This window comes from Populus trichocarpa, chromosome 5 (assembly GCF_000002775.5).
Source record: "Populus trichocarpa isolate Nisqually-1 chromosome 5, P.trichocarpa_v4.1, whole genome shotgun sequence".
In the NCBI taxonomy this organism is placed as follows: Eukaryota; Viridiplantae; Streptophyta; class Magnoliopsida; order Malpighiales; family Salicaceae; genus Populus; species Populus trichocarpa.
The window spans coordinates 24,065,585-24,088,577 of NC_037289.2; the positions used below are offsets into that span (position 1 = coordinate 24,065,585).

The window sequence follows — 22,993 nt, forward strand, 5'->3', positions numbered from 1 at the left end:
TATATTTATTTTATTTTCCGGGCATCTCTAATTAACATCTTAGTTAATTTATAGACGTGACACATGCCATCAAAATTGATTGAAAATTGAAATAATCTACCAGGTGTGATGGTGTTTTGAAATAAGATATGATTATAGAATAACGTGTTTTTAGTGGTTGGATTATGGAATAATTAAGTGACTTTTCAAATAACTCTTTTTTATAATGTAAAGAAAACTATATTGATTAATGTCTCTGATATGCAATTTTTTTTTTTTGCAGAATTTGAGTTTTCTCTAATAATAAAATCAATAATTTTATAAAGAGAAAAAAGTAATAAATATGTAAGAGAGCATTAAATTCTAAGAATAAAATGTTCATGTGTTGAATCAATGTTTTTTTTAATACAAAGAACTTGAATATTTTATCTGGATAATTTAAGAGGTATTTATAGCCCTTAAATCTTGTTTATTTCTTGAGTGTAAAAGCTAAAGAGTAATTTTATCATGATTGAATTTACGAGGGACATATTTTTTACACATACATCAATGAGAGAGAGTATCATTTACAAGCATTAATATTAAATAATATTTCTTAGTAAAAAGTCCTTTTCATATGCATGAATGAAATAAAAAAACAGGTAAACCCAAGACATACATTGATCTCGAAACATAATGACATGTTATTAGATAAACCTAAGACATATATTGTTATCAATCTTTTTGGAATTATGGCGGTGATTATAATTTTTTTTAGAAATACATTAAAATAATATTTTTTTTATTTTTAAAAAATTATTTTTAATATTAGTACATCAAAACAATTTAAAAATATAAAAAAAATAAATTTTAATAAAAAACAAAATTCAAAATAAAAAAAAAACACTATTTACTTCGTGTTTCTAAACATATTAAAAGAATCACATGTAGCTATATGTAGTTTTATGGCCTATAGTAAATTCCAAATGGACAGTGGGAGTTGCTCGGAACTAACGAGGAAGCTTCTTTTTGAAATGATGTATTCTCCTTTGCCCCTTCGCAGTTTCCTTTCACGAAAAAGATCGGTCCCAAAAAGATACCTTTGTTGCCTTTGAATCTGAATCCTCCTTGCCTTTTCCTCTCTTGCAAATTCTTGGGTGTTTCCTCAATTCTATTCATGACATTACTACAAGTTCACTGTCTTTTTCATGAAATGGTACGAGCTAATTATAAAGATCCTGAATTTGCATTACTCTCGAACGTTGCTGACATTATTTGATGGATGAGATTTTTGTGTACTAAAATCATCTAATTGGTACGAGTTTGTGTAATAATGTGATTAGATTGAGTCACACGAAGTGTTATAATTTAATATGTTACATAATGTTGTCATTTTTTGAGAAACATTCTCTAAAATTACAAAATAACTAAAGTACAACCATGGAGGATTGTTAGGAAATTCATCTCATGCATCCAGTCGATCCCACACGGCTGCTTTTTGAAAGTATTTATGAGATTCAATCAATGAATTATTGGATGTATAAATTAGTGTATGGACAAGAGACATTCATGTTTTGAAGCACGAAAGTCTTGTCTTCCTGTATTTTTTCCTCCCCCAAGAAATGGGGCCTTGTGTCGTTGCGTTTTTCGCTTAATTAAGTTTGTAATTATACAAAAAATTGAGGTAACAAGAAATACTCTATCCCATGTAGGAAGATCAAACACAAGCTTTCCTTTCTTTTGCTAGATTTCTTTTTTAAATGAAAGTTCTAACACCATGTTCGAGCAGAGTGGCTTTGATACTGCCTGCTACGAGGAACACCGCAGGATTTAACAAACGTAGTGCACATGTTATAAGGAACACTAGAGGGTCTACGTTAATTTTACCAGGGATCACAGGAGCTACATACCTCCATTAATGGCTGCTCAGGGTAACAAAATTATGGTCATGAACAAAACGTAACAAGCGATAATCAAGGGATTGGCTTGTATTCCAGCACCCTGATCGGAGAAAGATCAGGGCCACCAAACACTGGTTTCCTCGACTTATCCTCCATGCTGACAAGGCTTGAAAACGATCATAATTAATACCAGAAGTGCTTGATTTGATGGCAGTCTGATGTTGACTCCAAGGAAGTATGGAACCCCTGCTCTTGTAGCTGTCTTTTGAGAGCATCACAGAAATCTTTGGCATTCTTAATTTCTTAAACCTGTAGCGATGCATTTCAAGAAGTCAAGGCAATGATCAAATTTTAGTGGCCGTATATTTACACTCCGGCGGGTAATTTCAAAGAGCCTAGACGCTGATGAGAGCCTTTCGTCACTGGAAAACAAGGTGTCAGCAGGCCTGCAATGCCATACACAACATTCGGCCCAGATATATATCTAACAAAAGAGTGAAAAGTCCTGCGGTTACATGCAAATCTTCCGAGGGATAGAAAACGAACAGTTTTCTGAAATTAAATAATACCAATAGAAAACGAGTGAGTACGATTGGTGTTTAAAACATTTTTATTACTACGAACAAACAAACAATTTTGACATCTAAAACATTTTTATTACATAGAGGTGAGGATCGATTCTAACAATTCGATTTGGATTAAAAAACTCAACCAACTAATTTTTTTTAGAAAATTTTGAAATGAACCAAGCCGGTTTGATCTTATGTTTACTCGTGGACATTTTAGTTGAGCTATTTTTGATTGATTTAATGAGTTTTTAGTTTATAATGAATATTTAGTTGTTGGTGAGTTTTTCATTTAGATTTAGATTTCTAAAATTGAAATGGAACCAAACCATTTATTCAGAAAAACCATTTAGTTTAATTAATTTCATGAATATTCTAGATAATTCAATTAATTTTCTCAGCCTTATTATCATTCAATAAATGCTCCAAAATGCTTCGTGGACCAACGCAGGTTAGAAATATTTGTAGAGAGAGAGAGAGTTTTTTTCATGGGTAAAACAAGAAAACTAAGGGGGACAAATATATGAAAAATTAAAATATATAAGGACTAAAGTGGAACACTCACCATTACAGGTAAATCTTGCCCAAGAGGACGAGGGATGGGCCATTGCCACATTATTCGTTAGCATGCTAGAGCCTGGAGGTGTTTCCGAGCTCTATATTTTTTTCGATCACAGCAAACTCGACAAGTGACACTCGATGTTAAGCCAACATGATTAACTAAAAAACCTAAAACTTGAACTTGAAGGGATCACAATCCAAACTACTAATAAGTATAAACGACAAACTCTACAGCATGTTTCTGGTAAAAAAAAACAACAATCTCTGTCACAGGTTTCTGATCCAGGAAAGTTTACCTTCTTTATACATCCTCGACCCATTCTGGTTTGCCAGCACTCCTGTCTGCAACCTATCTTAGAGCCTGTTTGGCTGTACATTTCAACCTGCGTTTCGTTAAATTTTGAATTTTTTTTTTTGCTAAAATTGAGTGCGGTTTGTATTTTTTGAATCGTTTTGATGTGTTGATGTTAAAAATAATTTTTAAAAAATAAAAAAACATCATTAACATGTATTTCGGCATAAAAAACTATTAGTGAGCCATGCGAAACTAACTTGCACACTTCATTGCGCAACTGCTCCCCTGCGCCATCCGAGGTGGAATCCTGAATTGAAAGATTGGGGTTTTTTTCTTGCATGAACTTGCAAGCAACCATCATTCACCAGATCATTGTCACACTTTACTTTTACTTATCCCTTGAAAAATCTGAAAGAACAGTGTCTCTGTCTGTATAACTTACACATTGAATTCTTGATAGAGAAAAAAAGAAGAAGGAACGAGCACAATTTTTAACTTGTAGATTACCTCTTTTATAACTTTATGTAATTTTAGATGAAATTGATTTATACTAGTTCAATTAATATTAATATTTTTCATTTTTTAAGAGATTTTGAGTTTAAATTTAGAAAGTGTGTGGTTAGTATCTAAAAAAAAAACAACAGGGACAAAACTTATTCGGATGAAAAAATAAGAACAACAGCCTAAATTAAATATACCCGTACAATAGTAGTTTTTAAGAGATTTTTTTATAATTATAAAAAAAAACATATAAAGACATATCTTCTCTGTTTTTATTTTTTCTATTTTTTACGTCGCAGGATATTCACTAATTTCAAGATAATAAATTATAAGATGCATCATAGTAACTCTGTGAATGTTTTTATCCTTATAAATCCAGCCTTTATTAAAATTTTCAAAATTTTGTTACACTAATGTTTTTACCATAGTGGAATAAAACTTCACTTACTCCTACAAATATAAACACGTGTGTGATTCACTCTCATTAAAAGAAAGTCCTTTGCCTCTGTGAGTGTCACTTGTAGGCTCTATCGGTAGGGAGTGGGTTTCTTTCTTTTGCTCCTTCCCTTCCTAGTCTCACTTCGGTTGTTGTTGTTGTTGAGAGATCAGAGAGTGAGAAATGAAAACGTTGTCAGGTTTAAGTCATCTCTTCATTACAATATTTCTGCATAATTTCTCAGCAGTTATGGTAATCCCTGCCATCACTGATGTTACAATGTCTGCCTTATGCCCCGGAAGAGATGAGTGTTCACTGGCCATTTACCTAACAGGATTCCAACAAGCGGTATGTTCTGTTACACCATATTTCGGTTTTCTCCCAGCATTCCACATGCATTCATCGTTTCTCTGCAGTTCAAGGTCACCATGCATGATTCTGTTCTTTGTTACATATGCAACAGGATTAAGTGACCCTGGGCTCTTAGAAAACAATATCTTATTTGTTTGCCCATCAATCACTTGCAGGCATAACTAGTACTTTGTTCAAGTTAAGACCTTGAAATTGTGGTTGAGGTGTCAAGCATATATTATTCTTCTTGAATCCAAAATCCAGTATCACGAGGCCACAGTAGAGTATAGACCTTTAACAGGCAGAGGACTGGCTGTCCTCTGTCCCCCCAATCCTATAGGAAATTTCCTTTCAGTTTCAGCAGATAAGCATTTTGGATGTAATTGCTACAATATGTGGAGAAACTGCCAACCGCTACTTGCACCCCACTTTTTCACTCTCTCTGTTAATTTGGGTTGATACAGTCAACTTTAGTGTTACCATCTTAACTTAAGATGACCAGAAGCCCAAGCAAAAATCTTGCTGGACTGAACCATCAGCAACTAAATCTAAAATGGGCTCACTCAAAACTCCCATGTCTAGAAAAATCTTAAGGTGTACCAAATTAACAGCCTCTTAAAAAGTTGTAAGGCATGATGAAGTCTTTAGACTGCCACTGGTCATCACTCTTCAGTTATGGCAAAATCAAGACAAGAAGAGGTAGAAATAATGGAGCCTTTAAAGTGCTGCTGATTTCTTTGAACTAATTATTTCTGGAATGGTGATGGTTTTGCTGTCAAGTGCTGGTGTTTACAGCAGTGAATTTGACACCCGCTACCTCCCAAACGGTTAGCTACGAGAGTGAGCTTTAAATGCCAGATCCCTAAAGCCTAAACACAAGACACCTTTTTTTCCAGGTTATATACATGTAGGCGTTATATTGGCCGTGCTTTAAGAGCATGCTTTTTATAGGTTTTGTCACGAAGCTTTTGCTTTAGGTAGTTCTTTCTTTATGTTTTGAGAGCAAAGAAGAGAGAGATGGAAAGACTGTCGGCATTGAATCATCTGTTCTTGACTCACTTTCTCTACTCCTTCTCAACATCCATGGTGACCCCAGCCGTTAATGTACATTTGCGTGTCGAGAGAATATTATGAAAAAGTTTCAGGCTTCGGTCTGCATCGTCTATGACATAAACTAAATTATACCAACCTCTTGAAACGAAACTTCCCTGGGTGTCACTATGAAATGTCTTTTGAGCTCTTTCAAGATTGTAAGTGTTGTCGTTATCGAAAAAAAAAGTTACAGGTGTCTTCTTATCCACAAATATCACCGCCGACGACATGGTCACCCTTTAGTCAAAGAGTGACATCCTTTATGTAAATTATTTTTATAATAAATTCTATATTTTATAAGATCCTGCAAATATCTTCATATTTAATAAAAATTTTTTTAAAGATTCTATATCTTTGGACTATAAATACCCTTCTTCTTTTTTTTTTTAAATCTTATCTTAACTTTGTAAAATTGAAACATTTTTCCTTTTTTATATAGATTTATAAAATATAAACTTGAAACTTCATAGTAAAATTATACTCTTAACAACTAGACCCTGTTCTTGAGAAGAGTCAACAGTGACGCATGTCTACATACAAAAACTCACTTCTTTTTATTTACAACTCCTCCTTGTCTGCTTTTTTTACACTATCATACCATACGATCTTAGGTGGCCACTTTGGCCCACTAAAGATCATCGTGGTTATGGCAGCACATCTCTTTTATCTTTTCGAAGAAAGAAGCAAGATTGGGTGCTCGGAATGTTTGTTTGATGAACTATAAAGACAAAAACATGCATTCAGAGTGGAAGTAAAGAATCTGTCGTAATCAATAAAGAAGGTTTGTTTTATGCAGATCATAGGGCTTGGAACGTTGGTGATGATGCCTTTAATAGGGAATATGTCGGACAAGTATGGCCGGAAAGCTTTGCTTACCGTTCCATTGAGTCTTGTAATAGTTCCCTCAGGTAAGCATTTCCTGCTCTGTTTTTCTTCCCCCATCAACCAGAAAGATGAAGGGGTTTATCTACTGTCAAATTTCAATAAGTAAACTTAGTCCCTGTAGTAACTTTCAGCTCTGTTTACTTGTGCCCTTTTTAAATTGTTTTTTTGTGAAGATATATTAAAATATATATTTTTTATTTTTTTAAAATTATTTTTATATCCGCACGTTAAAACAGTATAAAAATATATAACAAATATTTAAAAAAAAAACACCGGTTTGTAACACAATTATAAACTTCCCTCAATAATTCTCGTAGAAAATATTGCAGGAATTGTACTTCACCAGATATTAAAATATTTATTGCAGCCATATTGGCCTACAGCAGAACGAGGAACTTCTTTTACGCGTACTATGTCGTCAAGACTCTCATTGCCATGGTCTGCGAGGGAAGCGTCCCATGCCTTGCCCTCGCCTATGTGGTAAATACCCTTTCTTTTCTTTCCTGTGATAACAACAATTCGAAATATTTATACTTTTTATTTTTTATATTTGAGCATTTATATTTTTGCTCAAATATAAAAAATAGAAAGTATAAATATTTTTGCTCAATTTGCCATGGTGTTTTCATTTCAAGGCTCAATGTTACAAGGCAAAAGGGCTCCGATTATTTGCTACGGCAGTGCTGCTATTTGTCGGAATCAGTCATAGACACTGGCTAACAAATGGTTGATCCTATACGGAAAACTTGAGATGGATGGCATTAGTTTATCTGCTGGTATGATCAGCACCGGATACTGTCTTAACGAGACTTATCTTAAACTACAGGCAGACAATGTTCCTGAGGGCCGGCGAGCATCCGCGTTTGGGATTCTTTCAGGCATTGCGTCCTCCGCTTTCGTATGCGGAAACCTTTCCACTCGTTTCCTCTCCACCGCCTCCACCTTCCAGGTATATGGAACGTGCAACCTCTCTCCCTCCTCGCCTCCGTTTTCGTTTCTTAACATTCTTTTATCACCAATCCAATTTTTTTTATCAGGTTTCTGCCTCGGTAGCAATCGCATCTCTAGTGTACATGAGATTTTTTCTCCAGGATTCCATCATTGATGAACAACTAACGGCTCCAATATTAACTTCTAATGGGAAACCGAAAGGAAAAGGAAAAGATTATGCTACAAATGAGATTCCAAGTAAAAATGTGCAGATTTTTAAATCAGCGCCTTCCTTGGAGGATATGCTCTGCTTGCTTAAAAGCAGGTTAGTGGTTCCTTCCCTCCGAGTCGAAATTTTGTCTACTGATACTTCAATTCTGTGATGAATATGGCTTTCTATTTGTAACAAGTGCTTAACTTTACCTACAACAGACATTTTTTTCTGAGCTGCTATTGTCGCAGATATTAATATGTATAGTGCTTACTTGCAGCGTGACGCTTTCGCAAGCTGCCGTTGTCGCATTTTTCTACAGTCTCGCGGAAGTTGGTCTTCATGCTTCGTTACTGGTACCTTCCTAAACACACGAATTAGGCTTACCGTGTTTGTTTTGCTCTTCGTTAGTGGTGACTTTTTCTTTGCAGTATTATTTGAAGGCACGATTTCACTTTAACAAGGACCAATTTGCTGACTTGATGGTAATTACTGGAATTGCAGGGACTCTTTCACAGGTATTTCTTACATTATTTAGTTTCAGTTTTTATGACATTCTCTGTCATTTGTTTCGCATAGGGCGTATGTATATATTGATATCTTTTCTGTTGATCTGAAAAGTCATTGCTCAACAACTTGCAGTTGGTTCTTATGCCTATACTGGCTCCTGCTCTAGGAGAAGCAAGGCTGCTTGCAGTAGGGCTTTTTTTTACATGTGTACATGTAAGCACCTTCCATTCTATATAATTTGACTTCAGCCCAACTGTTATTTGGACCGGAAGAATGTCCTTAACTAGTTGTTCAGTCTATTAGTCACAGCAACCTTTAAGCCAGTTCGTGTTACTGATTCACTTATGGCATTGGATGCAGGTGTTTCTTTACAGCATTGCGTGGACCTTCTGGGTACTTTTTTTTGAAACTTAACTAGCAAGAGCAAGCTTCTTTCCTTTTGTTTTCGGATGCTTTTTATTTTTACGATTCAGTAGGCTTTTCAATATCATTCATTGTTTCTGGCATATGCTTTATCTAATGCTTGTCACATGTCTTGACATTGCTAACTTCTTAGCCGATTCTTATAGGTACCTTACGTTGCTGCCATGTTCTCCGTTCTGATTGTCTTTTCACAACCATGTGTAAGTTCTAGCTTTGTTTGTTTTTATGAAGTTTGTCATCGTTTAAGTAACAGAATTCTCTAAATAATGTTTCAAAATCGAATTGCAGATGCGGAGCATTGTGTCTAAGCAAGTTGGATCCTGTGAGCAGGTACCATTCTTACTGGTCTTTCAAGATATTAGTTGGTAGGCTATGCCTTGACAGGAGAGAAAGCGAGTTAAGCAACAAATGGAGTCGTCTTGCAGTTCATATTAGACACCCTTCAGTTCATGACACGTCAAGTGTCCTCTTATTAGCATATAGATTCTGTTTGCAAGGTCGCCTCACTTGTCTGGAGTGCCTCTGATGCTGATCATCGTCCTTTTCTTTTTAGGGGAAGGCTCAAGGGTGCATTTCTGGTATAAGCTCCTTTGCTAATGTCATTTCTCCCTTGCTTTTCTCTCCTTTAACAGGTGAGTGGGATTTCATTTTCTTAAGAAATTATTACCAGGCCTACAAGTAAATCGAAACTAATAAAGTCAAATTGTTTTCCAGCTTTATTTCTCTCTGAAAGGGCACCATTCCACTTCCCTGGTTTCAGTATTATGTGCGTCGGATTTGCATCGGTAAGCGCTTTTACATTGTTTTCAACTGCTGATACATTTCAGTAAGAGGATTATATGCAATTCAGAACCCGTTTGGGAATGTGGACAACCGCGCAGTTGGCCCCAGCATTCCCAAAACGAAGCATCCTCGCCGGACCCTGTTAGCTTTGTATCTTTGCTATTAAACAAAATCTTAATTATTTGCTGACAATTTCCATGCTTCTTGACAATTTTATGTAGATGATAGCCTTCATCCAGAGTCTCATGATAAGGATCGCTCCTCCCATTGCAAATGAGAAGGTCTGTAATTCCAACTACGTGGATGCCTAGACATGAAAATGGTTACTCAAAAGACAGCCATGGCTTTTCTGGTTTTAAGCTGTGCCCTAGTATTTATTTTTATCTACAAAACCTCCCATGCTTGCTGGGAATTAAGCACTAGAAACCGAGATTAGAAGTTCTGGAACCCTGAGTCTAGTCTAGCTACATTGGCCCAGTGACCAAATGTATGCTCTAAACCACTTCTTCTCTAGACAAGAACCTTCACAAGAGAAGACAGCACGATGCCGGAGCTTACATCCTGGAAGTCATTGGTGACAGGTGATGACAGTGTAGTGTGTATCACGATCTATATGTTGGTGACCCAAAAATTAACAAACCGACGGCATGTAATTTATTACTACTACTATTATTATTATAATGACGAAAAAGTAAGGGAGACGTGTAAACCAGATACTATTAAGTTAAGCTAAATAGAAAGCTGGTTTTGTTCCCTGTAAGCGATTGTTGGCCATTATTGTTAAAAGCTGGATTTTTCATTTTTTATAACAAATATATTTTTTTAACGTATACAACCTCAGATAGAAATATAATACAAAACAATTAAGCTTGGAAATATAATAATTATTATTTTTTAAAATTTTTTATAACTTCAATATATGTACACAATTAAAAAAATCAACCCAAACGGTCACCTCCACTCCCTGCTTCCCTTGGCGTCCCCACATCATTTATTTATCACCCCCACTACTGCATGCTTCAAGTAAAATCTATCTTCGGCACTTGATGTTGTCTGGTGGAAGAAACTTGTTTTCTTTTCCTGCATTGGGTTCAAGTTTTATTGTACATGCCTTCATTTTTACGTTGCTTTATATATTTATTGGGTTGCAGGATATTTAGTGAATTTAAAAATTAGTTGTAATATGTATAAACTAACTCAGACAACTCGAGTTAAAAAAATAAAAATAAAATCTATCTTCAACATTTTTTTATTAGGAAAAAAACCCATTCCGATAGATATTGTTTTAAAAAATATAAAATAAAACACTGGAAATATCAATTATACCACATCAATATATTTATAAAAAAGATTCTCTTTAGATTCAAATTAAAAGATATTTATTATTAAATTTATAATTTAAGAACGCATCATCCACCTCCGATTCAATTATATCTAATGACAACAGGAAATGATGAATCACTAATTTTTTAGCAAACCGAATTCAATTTTTCCTTTAGCCGTATGCATTAGACATCAGGCTGGTATAAATAAAAGGGCTATAATGGTATTTTAATAGAATGATTAAAAAATATAAAATAAAATTATTTTTAAAATAAATCTTTATTATTTAAGATAAAAAAAATTAGAAATATATTTTCTTTATCTTGATTGCTTCCGTCTTCGGATAACATTCAACACCAACTTTATAGAACTCAATCATGACATGACACCATCTAATTAACTTTCTACTGTAAGCTAGATTATTATTTAAAGAGTTTAACACAAACACGGCGATTAATATCATCCACGTGTCACAATCTGCTAAGGCAACTGACCCTGCTCCCAAATTTTCTCCTCCGTTTCTTTCTGCACTCTACAAGCCATCAGTTTAAGCCCTGTTTGGCTTCGCCGGAGAAACCGAGGAATATTCCACGATAACACGGTTACTATAGTTACATTTACTTTAGTGCCCAACATTCCTCGGGAAGGTTTTTCAGTTCTTTCAGAATGGAAGCAGCAGACGATAATCCGAAGACAGCAACATCGATTCTCCATGGAGACCTTGATTTAAGAATAATCGAAGCTCGAAGGTTACCAAACATGGATTTAGTATCAGACCGTCTTCGTCGATGTTTTACTGTATTTGACTCGTGTCGGGATCCATGCTCCAAAGAGAGAAAAGAACAGCAACACCGCCGCCACAAGATCATTACAAGTGACCCATACGTTATGGTTGGGGTATCGGGCGCAAGAGTCGCCCGCACGCGCGTGATTTCGAACAATCAAAATCCGATATGGAACGAACACTTCAAGATTCCTTTGGCTCACCCGGCTGAAAAGATTGAATTTTACGTGAAAGATGATGACATGTTCGGTGCTGAGTTTATAGGGATAGCAAGTGTTGAAGTAGAGAAGATCTTGTCAGGTGAAACGATCAAGGATTGGTTTCCCATAATCGGATTGTACGGAAAACCGCCAAAAACTGGATGTGCCCTTCACGTCGAGATGAAATTTACGAAATGTGAGCAGATTGATAATAAACTCGGGGTTGAAAATTGTTATTTTCCGGTGAGGCATGGAGGGAATGTTACCCTTTATCAGGACGCGCATGTGCCGGATTCGAGCTTGCCGGAGATTGAATTAGAGAATGGGAATTTGTTCAGGCATGAGAAATGCTGGGAGGATATATGTCATGCTATAGTAGAAGCACATCATTTGGTTTATATAGTTGGTTGGTCGATTTATCATAAGGTAAGATTGGTGAGGGAGCCTTCAAAACCATTGCCGAGAGGTGGGGATTTGAATTTGGGAGAATTGCTCAAGTATAAATCACAAGAAGGTGTGAGAGTTCTGTTGCTGGTTTGGGATGATAAGACTTCTCATAACAAGTTTTTTATTCGCACGGTATGTGTTCATTCTTGGATTTGGGTTTTTAATTGACTGTTTAATTTATTTATTTTAATGAGAAAAATGTGTTCTTGGATTCTCGTTTTAATTGATGTTTATGATGAGGTCCTGATGGGAAAAGACAGAAATAATTGGTGATAGTGATACTTGGTACTGGGATTTGAATACTACTAGAATCTTGCTAAATTTGGAATTTGATACGTGTTCTGGCATTCTTGAGTTTGGATTTCTTTTTGTCTGTTCATAGTTGGTGTTTGATGGGAAAAAGGTTTGAAGTTTTATACTCTTTGATTCTGGTTTGTAATTGATTGTTTTATAATAGGGCTGTTGATGGGAAGTAAATTATCAGTTTGCTGTACTCTTTGTGCCTACTGGATTCTTGCTTAAATTGGACACATGATGTATACTTGACATTAATTGCTTGTAGTTCAACTGGCTTTTCATGTTTATTTAGGGGGTGTGGTGGACTTTGTTTCTCTTTTTGGATGAATAGTGGATTTGTCATATAATCCTGGTTTGGTAAATTTTATTAAGTGCATTGCTGAAGTTTTGGTTAAAGTGATTCTATAATTCAGTTATCGTTGGTTCAATTGAGATTTGAGATTCTTAATCTAATGTTGAAAGGGTGTTGCTTGCAGACTGGAGTGATGCAAACTCATGATGAAGAGACGCGGAAGTTTTTCAAGCATTCTTCAGTGAATTGTGTACTGTCGCCGCGTTATCCAGGCAGTAAGCTCAGCTTTTTCAAGCAGCAGGCATGCTTAGTGTTCCACTTACTGTTCCATCATTTTGTTCATCAATGAATAATTATAAACACTGTGATTGTTTTGATTGCTAGAACTACTTACTCATCTCTGTGTGGTGGTTTGCTGTGTTTCTGGGCTTAGACGGGAATATTTCTAGCCACATCTTTGATCATGCTTCTTTCTCTTGTTTCTTAATTTTTTTTAAGGGCCCAAAGGAAAATAGGTTTACCAGAGATGGAAAACTTACTTGAGCATACCTGTTTTTTTTTTCATTGTGCAATTCAGAGTGAATTATTAACAAATTTTCAAATTTAGACAGAGAGTATCAAAATGTCTAAATTGTTTGACTATACAATAAAAGCCTGGTTCATTCTTTAGCCAGGTGATTCTTGACCGATATCTGTTGTCTATGTAATGTCTATCATTGTCAATATTACTGCAAAATGGGAAAGGATGTTATCATAACATTATCTAATCAAGCATATATTTCTTTGATGTTGTTGATGCGTGAAATTAACTGGAACTGCCTCTATAAGTTTAACATCCATAGATTTCAGTCTATTTCTTCTGATCAAACAGTATCTTTGCTGACAGCTTTATCATGACATCTCTTTTCAGGTTGTTGGGACCCTCTATACACATCATCAGAAATGTGTAATTGTGGATGCACAGGCATCTGGAAACAACCGGAAGATAACTGCTTTTATAGGGGGTCTAGATCTTTGTGATGGCCGCTATGATACACCTGAACATCGGTTATTTCAGGATCTCGACACTGTATTTCAGGATGATTATCATAATCCAACATTTCCCGTGAGTATTCAATTTCTCTGACAAAAATAACTATGTTCTTACACTGCGATGAATATTCATGTTCAGGGTTTATGTTTAGCATGCTCTTCCAGATCACTGGCTCTTGCAGAGTAAACTATCTATTTACCTTGTTTGTTTTTTAAATGATAGGCAGGAACAATGGGCCCAAGGCAGCCATGGCATGATTTGCATTGCAAAATCGAAGGGCCTGCTGCATATGATGTGCTTACTAATTTTGAGCAGCGATGGAGGAAAGCCTCAAAATGGTCAGAGTTTGGACGAAGTTTTAAAAGGTCAACGCCTTGGCGCGACGATTCATTAATAAAGTTAGAACGGATCTCATGGATACATGGTCCTTCCCCATCAGTCCCCAGTGATGATCCTAAATTATGGGTGTCCAATGAAGATGATCCTGAAAACTGGCATGTTCAGGTTCATTAGCATGCACTTTCCTTTGCAAAGCTTTTGTACATTTAAAACAGTCTATGTCAAATTAAATAATCATCAGTGGCTCTACTGAATTGACAGGTTTTCCGATCTATAGATTCGGGATCTTTGAAAGGATTTCCCAAAGATGTTTATCGAGCTGAAAAGCAGGTTAAATTTCTGTAGACTGAAAAAAAATTGAGTACATGGCCTTTCTGTTGATTGGGCATGATCTTTAACACATTTGAATTTTGACATTACCATAATTCACTAATTCTATCCCATCCTTTTGTTGCAGAACCTTGTTTGTGCTAAAAATATGGTCATTGACAAGAGCATTCAGACAGCATATGTTCAGGCAATCAGATTGGCCCAGCACTTCATATATATTGAGAATCAATATTTCCTTGGGTCATCGTTTGCGTGGTCAGAATATAAAAATGCAGGTTATTTCATCGTCTGAAGATACTTTTCGCATAAGAACAAAAACATGGTTGCTTAAACAGATCACCTCATCTCTACTGTGAATATAAACTCTGACAGAAGCATATGTCTGCTTTCATAAACTGATAAACCTGGCTTTAAAAACATTTTAGCTTATGATTTAGGGTCTAGATCATAGTAATTCCTATTATGTATTTGACTTTCATATCTGCCTCAGAAATTTTAATGAAAGGGCACTTTTACTTTTATTTTAATCATGTTTTGGTATGATTAGGTGCTGAAAATTTAATTCCTATGGAGTTGGCATTGAAGATAGCAAGTAAAATAAGAGCAAAGGAGAGATTCGCTGTTTATGTTGTGATACCAATGTGGCCTGAGGGTGCTCCCACTTCTGCCTCTGTACAAGAAATTCTCTTTTGGCAGGTAATTTAACATAAAAAATTTGTGACTTCATTGAGTGCAAGTTGAGAACACTGCAAGTGTGGAGAGGAAGATCCAAAAAGAATTCTCATCTGTTTTTAACTCGCATTTTGAGGAAAAAATAACCTGAACATTTTGGATATTTGAAAGTCTACCACATTTGCGTTGCTTGGTATGGAGACTGTTCCGGATAAACATTTTGTATTTCTTATTGCATTTTTAGCTGCTATGGTGCTATGCTTTCTGGTGGTAAAGGCAATTCTACAAATCTCCATATTTTGCTGTGGTTAATTTCTTGAATCATATATGGCAGTCATAAGTTTTATTTCCACGAGGAGAAATCGTGACCTGCTTTATTTTTATTGTGTATTTTAACCATGTGATAATGTGTTTTTTTATGTTCCAGGGACAGACGATGCAAATGATGTATGAAGTGATAGCAAAAGAGTTGAAATCCATGAATCTTGAGAATTCACATCCACAAGACTACCTAAATTTCTACTGTCTTGGTAATAGGGAACAAGTGCCAGGTTCAGACAAGTCTTGCGACCAGACGGTAACAGTACTAAATGGAACTTACTTTCCAATTATCTAATTATTAGACATTATTTTATAAGAAGATATAAACTTCTGATGAAAAAAGGATTGTTCGGTGTCCATTAAATGGGGAACGTTCCGACTTAATATAGTCCAGGAACCTTGTAGCTTAGTCAAGTAGGATACCCTGGAATACAAGGAAAGTTCCCTACTGATTAGACCAATTTTCTGTTACTACATGCTTATAACTTAGCTTTAGTGTGGCATGTTGCTAAATTTTTGACGGTCATGATTCAAAATTTCATTTTGTGATTACTGTTTATTTTTCTGGATCGAGAAGCCTCAGCATTCCATCTACTGCCTTGGATCTTAATTAAGGTTTACTGAGGGATAACCGGAACTACCAGCTAATTAAGGGTTAATTCTATGGATGGTCTGCATGATGGATATCTGATCTTCTTCATTAGTTGCATCTTTCCTTGTACTTCTTTGGAATGCATTGTGGATTTTACTTGCAAATTTGAAGGCGTCATATATATTCCTTTTGGGTCTTAATAATTTTGCTCTGACCATTTTTCAGGTTTCCATGTCTCAAAAATTTCAACGGTTTATGGTTTACGTACATGCAAAGGGAATGATAGTAGATGACGAGTACATAATACTGGGATCTGCCAATATTAACGAACGATCTATGGCCGGTTCAAGAGATACTGAGATAGCAATGGGCGCATATCAGCCTCATCATACGTGGAGCAATAAGAAGAGACATCCACTAGGCCAGGTTTATACCTTCATTATAGTAGTTTAAACCTTAAATCATTTAAGAAGAGACATCCACTAGGCCAGGTTTATACCTTAATTGTAGTAGTTTAAACCTTAAATCATTTATAGTCCTTCAGTTTTATTGCCTTCATTCTAGGATATCCCAGAGGAGGCCAAGTCAATAAACCTGTCATTGAACATATTCTCATTGGATATGCTTTTGTAAGAATTTTAACCTTGGTTAGCTGATCAAGCTAGTTGATGTGTCTTCAGGTATATGGGTACCGAATGTCTCTCTGGGCAGAACATTTGGGGCTGGTTGATAACTTGTTTAAAGAGCCTGGAAGTTTGGATTGTGTCAAGAGCGTGAACAAAATCGCTGAAGATAACTGGAAGAAGTTCACGGCGGAGGATTTTACACTATTGCAAGGACATCTTCTTAAATACCCTGTGGAGGTTGATGGCAATGGCAAGGTAAGCCCTTTGCCAGGGCAAGAGACTTTCCCGGATGTTGGTGGCAAGGTGCTTGGAGCCCGTACAAACCTTCCCGATGCATTAACTACATAGGTTTCAGGGTTTCAGTTTTGTTATCCGTTTCATGTGGTTTTACTTTGCAGCTTATACTGATTCAAGCAACGTCTAGGTCAGCTGTGCCAATTTTCTGTGGGCTACCAATTTTGAATTTATTTAATAGGATTATGAATAAAAAGATTAGACTGATGAAATTTGAATCACAAAAACTACAATAATGTTGATTAAAATTGAAAGGCATTATACAATATTGGTTCACCCCATATATTCTCTCATTCCCACCATTAAGATTTATAAACTCTACTATCTTCCAAAAAATAAGAAGAGAAGCATGAGATGATCCCTACAGATTCTTCATGTAATTAAACTTAATTAACGGTAACTTTTCCCACCATGCCAGCTCCCTGGTGAGGAGAACAGTAGAAGCTGTATTCGCCTTTGTTACTCAAGGCAACTTCGAAAGTCTCTCCTTTGGCATTGAGGAGATCCTCCTCACTCATGGAGATTTTTGACGCATCAACCCCACTTGGAATAGAATCCTCGTCGAAGACAATGTTGTGTGGGAATCCGGCATTGTTCTTGAAGACGATCTTTTCACCAGGGGATATGGAGAACTCGCTGGGAACAAAAGCCAATGATCCATCGTCAGCTCCAAGCAAGACGTCGATGGCCATAGCATTGCTAGCAATCATTGCGCTAGCAGCGGTGGCGACAACGGCAGCACCAACGTCTTTCATTGAGGCCTTGATGCTGAGCCTTGGGAGTGGAGAGGCTGAGACCTTGGCACTGGCACTGACTTTAGCATTGGAGGCACTGCCTGCCTTAAGACCGGTGAAAGAAGGGATTGAAACAGCAGCAGAGGTGACAGTGGCCATTCTAGAGGTTTTTTGTTCTGGTTTTTGCTGGTATTGTGTGCTGGAGGCGATTAGTCAGAAGTGGGAAGGGAGTCTGGTTGGTTTAATAGTGTGATGGAATGCAAGTGTGAGGCTGAGGGGTGAGAGGTTCATTTTGTGTGGTTTAGATTTTGTGATGAGAAAATGTATGGCGAAGAGGATGGGCAAGAAAAGGGGTTATCTGTGAGGACTGCTCTCATTGGCTGGTTTGGATGCTGTTTCCTGACGTGGCATTGAATGTATTGAAGTGAGGAGGAGAATGGGAGACGTGGGAGGATTGGGAGGTATGACAATCATGGAAGGGATAAGCGTTTGAGTTGGACAAGGAAACTGCTCTTTGATTTATACCTTATCTTGAAATCTCAAGATTAAATTATTTTCCCACCTGGGAAAAACAATGCTAATACCTTGCTATTCTTCTCTTAGACTTCTATTTATTACTGAAAATAGATATAAAATAAATTTATATTCTTTTTTTTTATCTTGAAATAATAAACAAACACAGGGTAAAATCATAGTTTTTCTTTTCCTGTGGTTAAACTCCTTAGCCTCATCACGCCCTAAAAAAAAATCAGTGGAAAGGAAACAAAACTAAACTAAAAAATCATTGCTGGCTTTCAAACTATCATTTTCAGTGAAGATGCGTGCTTCTTTTTTCTTTTTCTTTTTCTTTTTTCTCGCCCACAACTGCATACCAAATCCCATCATGCGCTCCAAATCTACAAATATGTGATAGATATGTCCCCTAGCAGATATTTTTGCCAATCGCAACCATTGTTATGTGGCTCAGGCAGCATTGGCACCCACCACTCCATTTTTTTCTTCTTTCCACGAAAGGGCCCATTAAGGGCAGATGATAATCAATCCATAACACCCAGGCAGCAATACGAATTGTGTTTGATATTATAGTATATTTTATTTTTTTAGAGTTTAAAAATATATTAAAATAATTTTTTTTTGATTTTTTTATTTTTAACCATATTAAATCATCAAAATACACTAAAAGAATTACTATTTAAAGTAAAATACATTTTAAATACACCCACAAAAGCATAGTGAAATCAGCAGACCGTGTCGTCAGCATAAATAACAGTAAATTTAATCACGAGATGCTGTTTAACCAACCTTTTTTCAATCTGTACAGCACAACATTAACTAAGCATCCCACAAAAATTTAAATTTTTTTTGTTTGCTAAATTTTTTTTTTATGTTCTGAATCGTATGTGCTGATCTCAAAAATAATTTTTAAAAAATAAAAAAAACATTTTAAAAAGCAACTGCAACCACACTCTTACACTAAACACTCAAGCCACATTTATGCTAACATAAAGAGGGAAGTTGGATAAGTAGATGGGGTAGCAATTAAGCAACGCTGAAAAATACTATAAAGTATATGATGTAGTGAAGCACGTAAATGAACAAGGATGTTAGAGCTCTCACGGTAGTGAACAGACTGGAAGACAACGCGCTGCAACAATCCAAGGCCTGTTTTACCTTAAAAAAGGCCCTAAAAATTCCTCGCAAGGATCTAATAGTTGAGAGGACGAGCACAAATGGAAGAGCGTGACTACATGGGTGAACCTCTTCCTTGCTCCTTCAGCTCTTCTTGTACTCGTATTTGCAATGTACTAGCTATGTACTGCCTATGTACTACCTATATAAAGATATTCCAGGTATCTTTCACGAGCAGATGGTCCTACTCCTACCAAAATCCAAACTAAGCATGAAAGCTGTCGAGACTTTTTGTAGCCCACCAAATAAGCCCATTGATTGATTAGAGAAAACTGAATATAGAGATCAAAAGACCACCTTATATAACCTGAATATATACTGTCAGAAAATAAAAATTTGCAAGGTCTTCCATGAAATTCCCGGAGAAGCTCTGAAGGCAGGTCTATGTGAAACCATTTCCCCGAAATCCCAGCTGCAGAAGGCACAGTTGAACTTTAAAGTTAAGCCACATTGACTCAAACAATAATTCCGTCCAAAGAACAGCTTGATGTATCACACCGTAGTGCAGATGCTAAACAGAAAGTTTCCCGTTAGTAATTCTGATAAACTACAAAGCAAATTTACTAATGGTTCATCCAACCAAGTACATATTTCTTCTGATTTTGCAGTCACTAACCACCAAAATTAACAAACTTTGAAACCATGACTAGAATTATTATTAAAACAAAAGGGGAATTTGAAAATCCAAAACACCAGTTTCCACTCTGGATCTGGTTTCTAACCAATATTCCCAGTAGAAATGGCTGTTCCATTCAAATAAGAAAGAAGAAAGAAAACAAAGTAGACAGGTTTGATCAAATGCATGTCAACTAAAAACCCATTGAAAAAACTAAGTGATTCTAAGCACTGCAAATGGAAACTGAATAAATAAGAGCATCTCAACCTGCTTGTCTTTCATTAACCAAAACCTGACCTGCCCCAACTCCTTGCTCACAGAATCTCCATCTCAAATATTGACAGCTCATTCACTTAGTTTCACATTTATGGACATTGCATAATATTACCAGAATTTTCTCTCAAACGTTACATGTCCAACCACACTAGTACCTGATCTGGCAAACATCTTTCTCCAATCAGACATCCTTAAGTTACAATAAATTCTTTTTCCAAGATCAACTGCCTTGATATCATCAAGGAAACTATCAAATAAGAAACAAAAACTGCTATGACTTCCACATTAGCTTTATTTGACCTCCACTGATGTGTCTCCAAAGCAAGTACACTACAGGCTTAGGTACTCTACATTCTAGAACATCAACCAAATAGAACAAGTTCCTAGACAAGATGGCAAAATAGTGAACACTTAAACATGATCTCTTCAGACTGAGTTTGCATTAATCCTCTATCCTCTTATGATCTAATGATAAAGTTGTCCTAAAGCCAATCATATGAATTTCAACTAAAGGGCCATGGTGGCATATCAGTACTTCAACATATATGAAGAAAATTTTTGACTAAGAGCAATGAGAACAGAGATAACGCAATCTCAAAACATAGACTAGAAGCTTTGCAACTCGAGAATTTGAATAAAATAAAACAAACCCATCACAACTTATACGTATTATCAAAATTACAGTCTCACAAGGTCACCATTTAACATGTCCAATGCCTGGTCTTTTAAATACCATCAACAACATTTTATGCGATGCTCGATAATGAAAGTTTTTTCATTATAAATATCCACCTCTAAATTATAATAGTCTATTCGGCTCTAAATGAAACCTCACTTATTATTAATTACACTACCACACCAATGAGAACCAATGGCAACAAGAAAGAACCTTTATACAACCCCGATATGCTCCAGTTCTGAGTATATTAAACATAATGTACATCACAAGATCAATCATTTTCACCTCTTTACATCGGAAACATGTCGCCGCCACCATCCTGATCCTGATGATCATCATCATCATCCATATCAAACAACTTGAATCCACCATCCCACTTCGCATCTCGATAATTAAAGCTAGGGTTCACGTAGCACTTCATCTCGTGAAACAAGTTCAGATTATCCACTAGCTTATGAAACACATTGCAACCACAACACTACAAAACACAGCAAAAAAACAGTAATTAAATTAAATTCAACACGAAACCCTAGCATTCCAAAACAAATAAGCAACCGAAAATCGACGAACGCCAAGCGATAATTACTTGAACGAAGACGGTGCCGTCAGTGTAAGCATGGGGATTTATAGCGCGAGTAGTTCTCTGACCACAAACATTGCAAGTAAACGCCACGCGCATTCGCCTACGTGGTGATTTCGTGAAGAGAGACCACGGGAGAGTCGAGACCTTCTCCGTATTGGATCCGTCCTCGGCTCCAGCTGGCACTGAAGGTCCTTCCATGCCTGAACCTGTAGTCCATCCTCTCACAGATGCCGCGCTCAATACCAATCCCATCGCCGCATCCTAATTCCCAAATTACCCCAACAAAAGCATCAATTTACCAATTTGACATCAAATTGAGAAAAAAAAAAAAAAGAGATAAACTTATTTACCTTGGAGAGCGTGGGGTTGCTGAAGAGAGGGACGATGCTGGAATCATTAGAGTTGGATTGGAGATCCGAATCTTTGTTATCCTCTGAATCGATAAAAAGAATTCAATTCACTTATAAAAAATAAAAATGAATTGTAGGAATCGGAGAGAGAGAAACGACTCAAACGAGACTTACTTTTTGAAGAGGTGTGGAATCGGAGAAGTCTAGGAGGGGAATTCAATTCCTTTCGTTTTGGAGAGAAGAAGGATAGAGGAGAAGAGGAGGATGAGACGATTGCTGCAGAGGAGCTCAGAGTTTCCATGGTGATGAAGAGATGTGAGTGATTTTTATTTTTATTTTTCTATGAAGACACCTGTCGAAACTGCAGAGTGGTGAGGGAGGGGAGATATTAATTATTCGGCAGAGTTTCTGGACCAATGGGTTTTGTGTGGCAGTGGTGTCGAGTTGGGTTTCGTTATTGGACCATATTTTATGGGCTAAACTCGAAATGTTTGGGCTACAATGGCCTCTTCGAGGCCCGAAGTGAACAAGTGTTGGCTTTATACAGGATCCATAGTTCGTCGTTTATTAATCAGCAACTTAGCTTGTAAGAAAAATTCAGTGTTAGTAAATTAATTTTCTTGGAGATAAGAGAAATTTTTGGCAAAAATCATGTTGTGTTTTTACCATGGTTATAAAACCTAACACGGTGTAAGATTAGAGTTGCGGGTTAACCGAAGAGTTAACTAATAAATTCAACCTATAATTTAAAAAAATAAAAATTTAAAACGATGCTAATTCAACTAGAAAAAAAAAAAACTGAAAAAAATATTGTTTTTTATTAAAAAAAAAACATAGGTTCTTCTCTAGCTATAGTTTTCGCTTTTGGAGATTTGAAAGGAATATACGAAAGTACAGTAATGGAGAAATGCAGAAAGTAATTAATTAAATTATGTGGTTGCAAAACCATCCCTTTTTTCTATACAGATTCTTTGAAAAATACACTGCAGTATATACATACAGCTTTCTAGTTCCTACTTGATTCCCCGTGTTTGGAATGGTGAATATAGTTGTTTTCAAAGTATTTTTTATTTTAAAATATATTAAAATAATATTTTTTTTATTTTTTTTTAA

The 22,993-nt window shown here is 36.1% G+C and overlaps 4 protein-coding genes across 5 annotated transcripts; 2 read left to right on the forward strand and 2 right to left on the reverse strand.

Moving 5' to 3' along the window:
- Positions 1–4,258: 4,258 nt before the first annotated feature.
- Positions 4,259–10,163, forward strand: LOC7494001 (uncharacterized). The gene is made up of 14 exons (XM_002306923.4): positions 4,259–4,566; positions 6,458–6,569; positions 6,914–7,026; positions 7,373–7,495; positions 7,584–7,801; positions 7,968–8,043; positions 8,119–8,205; positions 8,330–8,410; positions 8,558–8,590; positions 8,767–8,820; positions 8,909–8,950; positions 9,174–9,252; positions 9,335–9,405; positions 9,625–10,163. Exons 1-14 carry the CDS (start codon positions 4,402–4,404, stop codon positions 9,712–9,714), a joined length of 1,344 nt encoding a protein of 447 aa, XP_002306959.1. The 5' UTR covers positions 4,259–4,401; the 3' UTR covers positions 9,715–10,163.
- A 1,009-nt stretch (positions 10,164–11,172) lies between these two features.
- Positions 11,173–17,234, forward strand: LOC7485622 (phospholipase D delta). Of its 2 annotated transcripts, none has more exons than XM_052453386.1 (10): positions 11,173–12,289; positions 12,931–13,047; positions 13,657–13,851; positions 14,002–14,283; positions 14,380–14,448; positions 14,576–14,723; positions 14,996–15,144; positions 15,548–15,697; positions 16,259–16,524; positions 16,714–16,857. In XM_052453386.1, the coding sequence occupies exons 1-9, from the start codon at positions 11,393–11,395 to the stop codon at positions 16,484–16,486; spliced, it is 2,235 nt and encodes a 744-aa protein (XP_052309346.1). In that variant the 5' UTR covers positions 11,173–11,392; the 3' UTR covers positions 16,487–16,524; positions 16,714–16,857. The 2 variants fall into 2 exon arrangements, with proteins under 2 accessions (XP_052309346.1, XP_024457507.2); XM_024601739.2 differs by having other exon boundaries at positions 11,174–12,289; positions 16,259–16,459; positions 16,714–17,234.
- On the reverse strand, positions 17,166–17,846 carry LOC7485623 (plastocyanin A, chloroplastic). Its single transcript, XM_002307718.4, has one exon. It carries the CDS (start codon positions 17,844–17,846, stop codon positions 17,340–17,342), a length of 507 nt encoding a protein of 168 aa, XP_002307754.1. The 3' UTR covers positions 17,166–17,339.
- Positions 17,847–20,897: 3,051 nt separating this feature from the next.
- LOC7494381 (uncharacterized) lies at positions 20,898–22,255 on the reverse strand. Its single transcript, XM_002307719.4, has 4 exons — positions 22,055–22,255; positions 21,881–21,963; positions 21,534–21,791; positions 20,898–21,425 (listed from the first exon to the last, which is right to left on the reverse strand). The coding sequence occupies exons 1-4, from the start codon at positions 22,179–22,181 to the stop codon at positions 21,237–21,239; spliced, it is 657 nt and encodes a 218-aa protein (XP_002307755.2). The 5' UTR covers positions 22,182–22,255; the 3' UTR covers positions 20,898–21,236.
- Between the last annotated feature and the right edge of the window lie 738 nt (positions 22,256–22,993).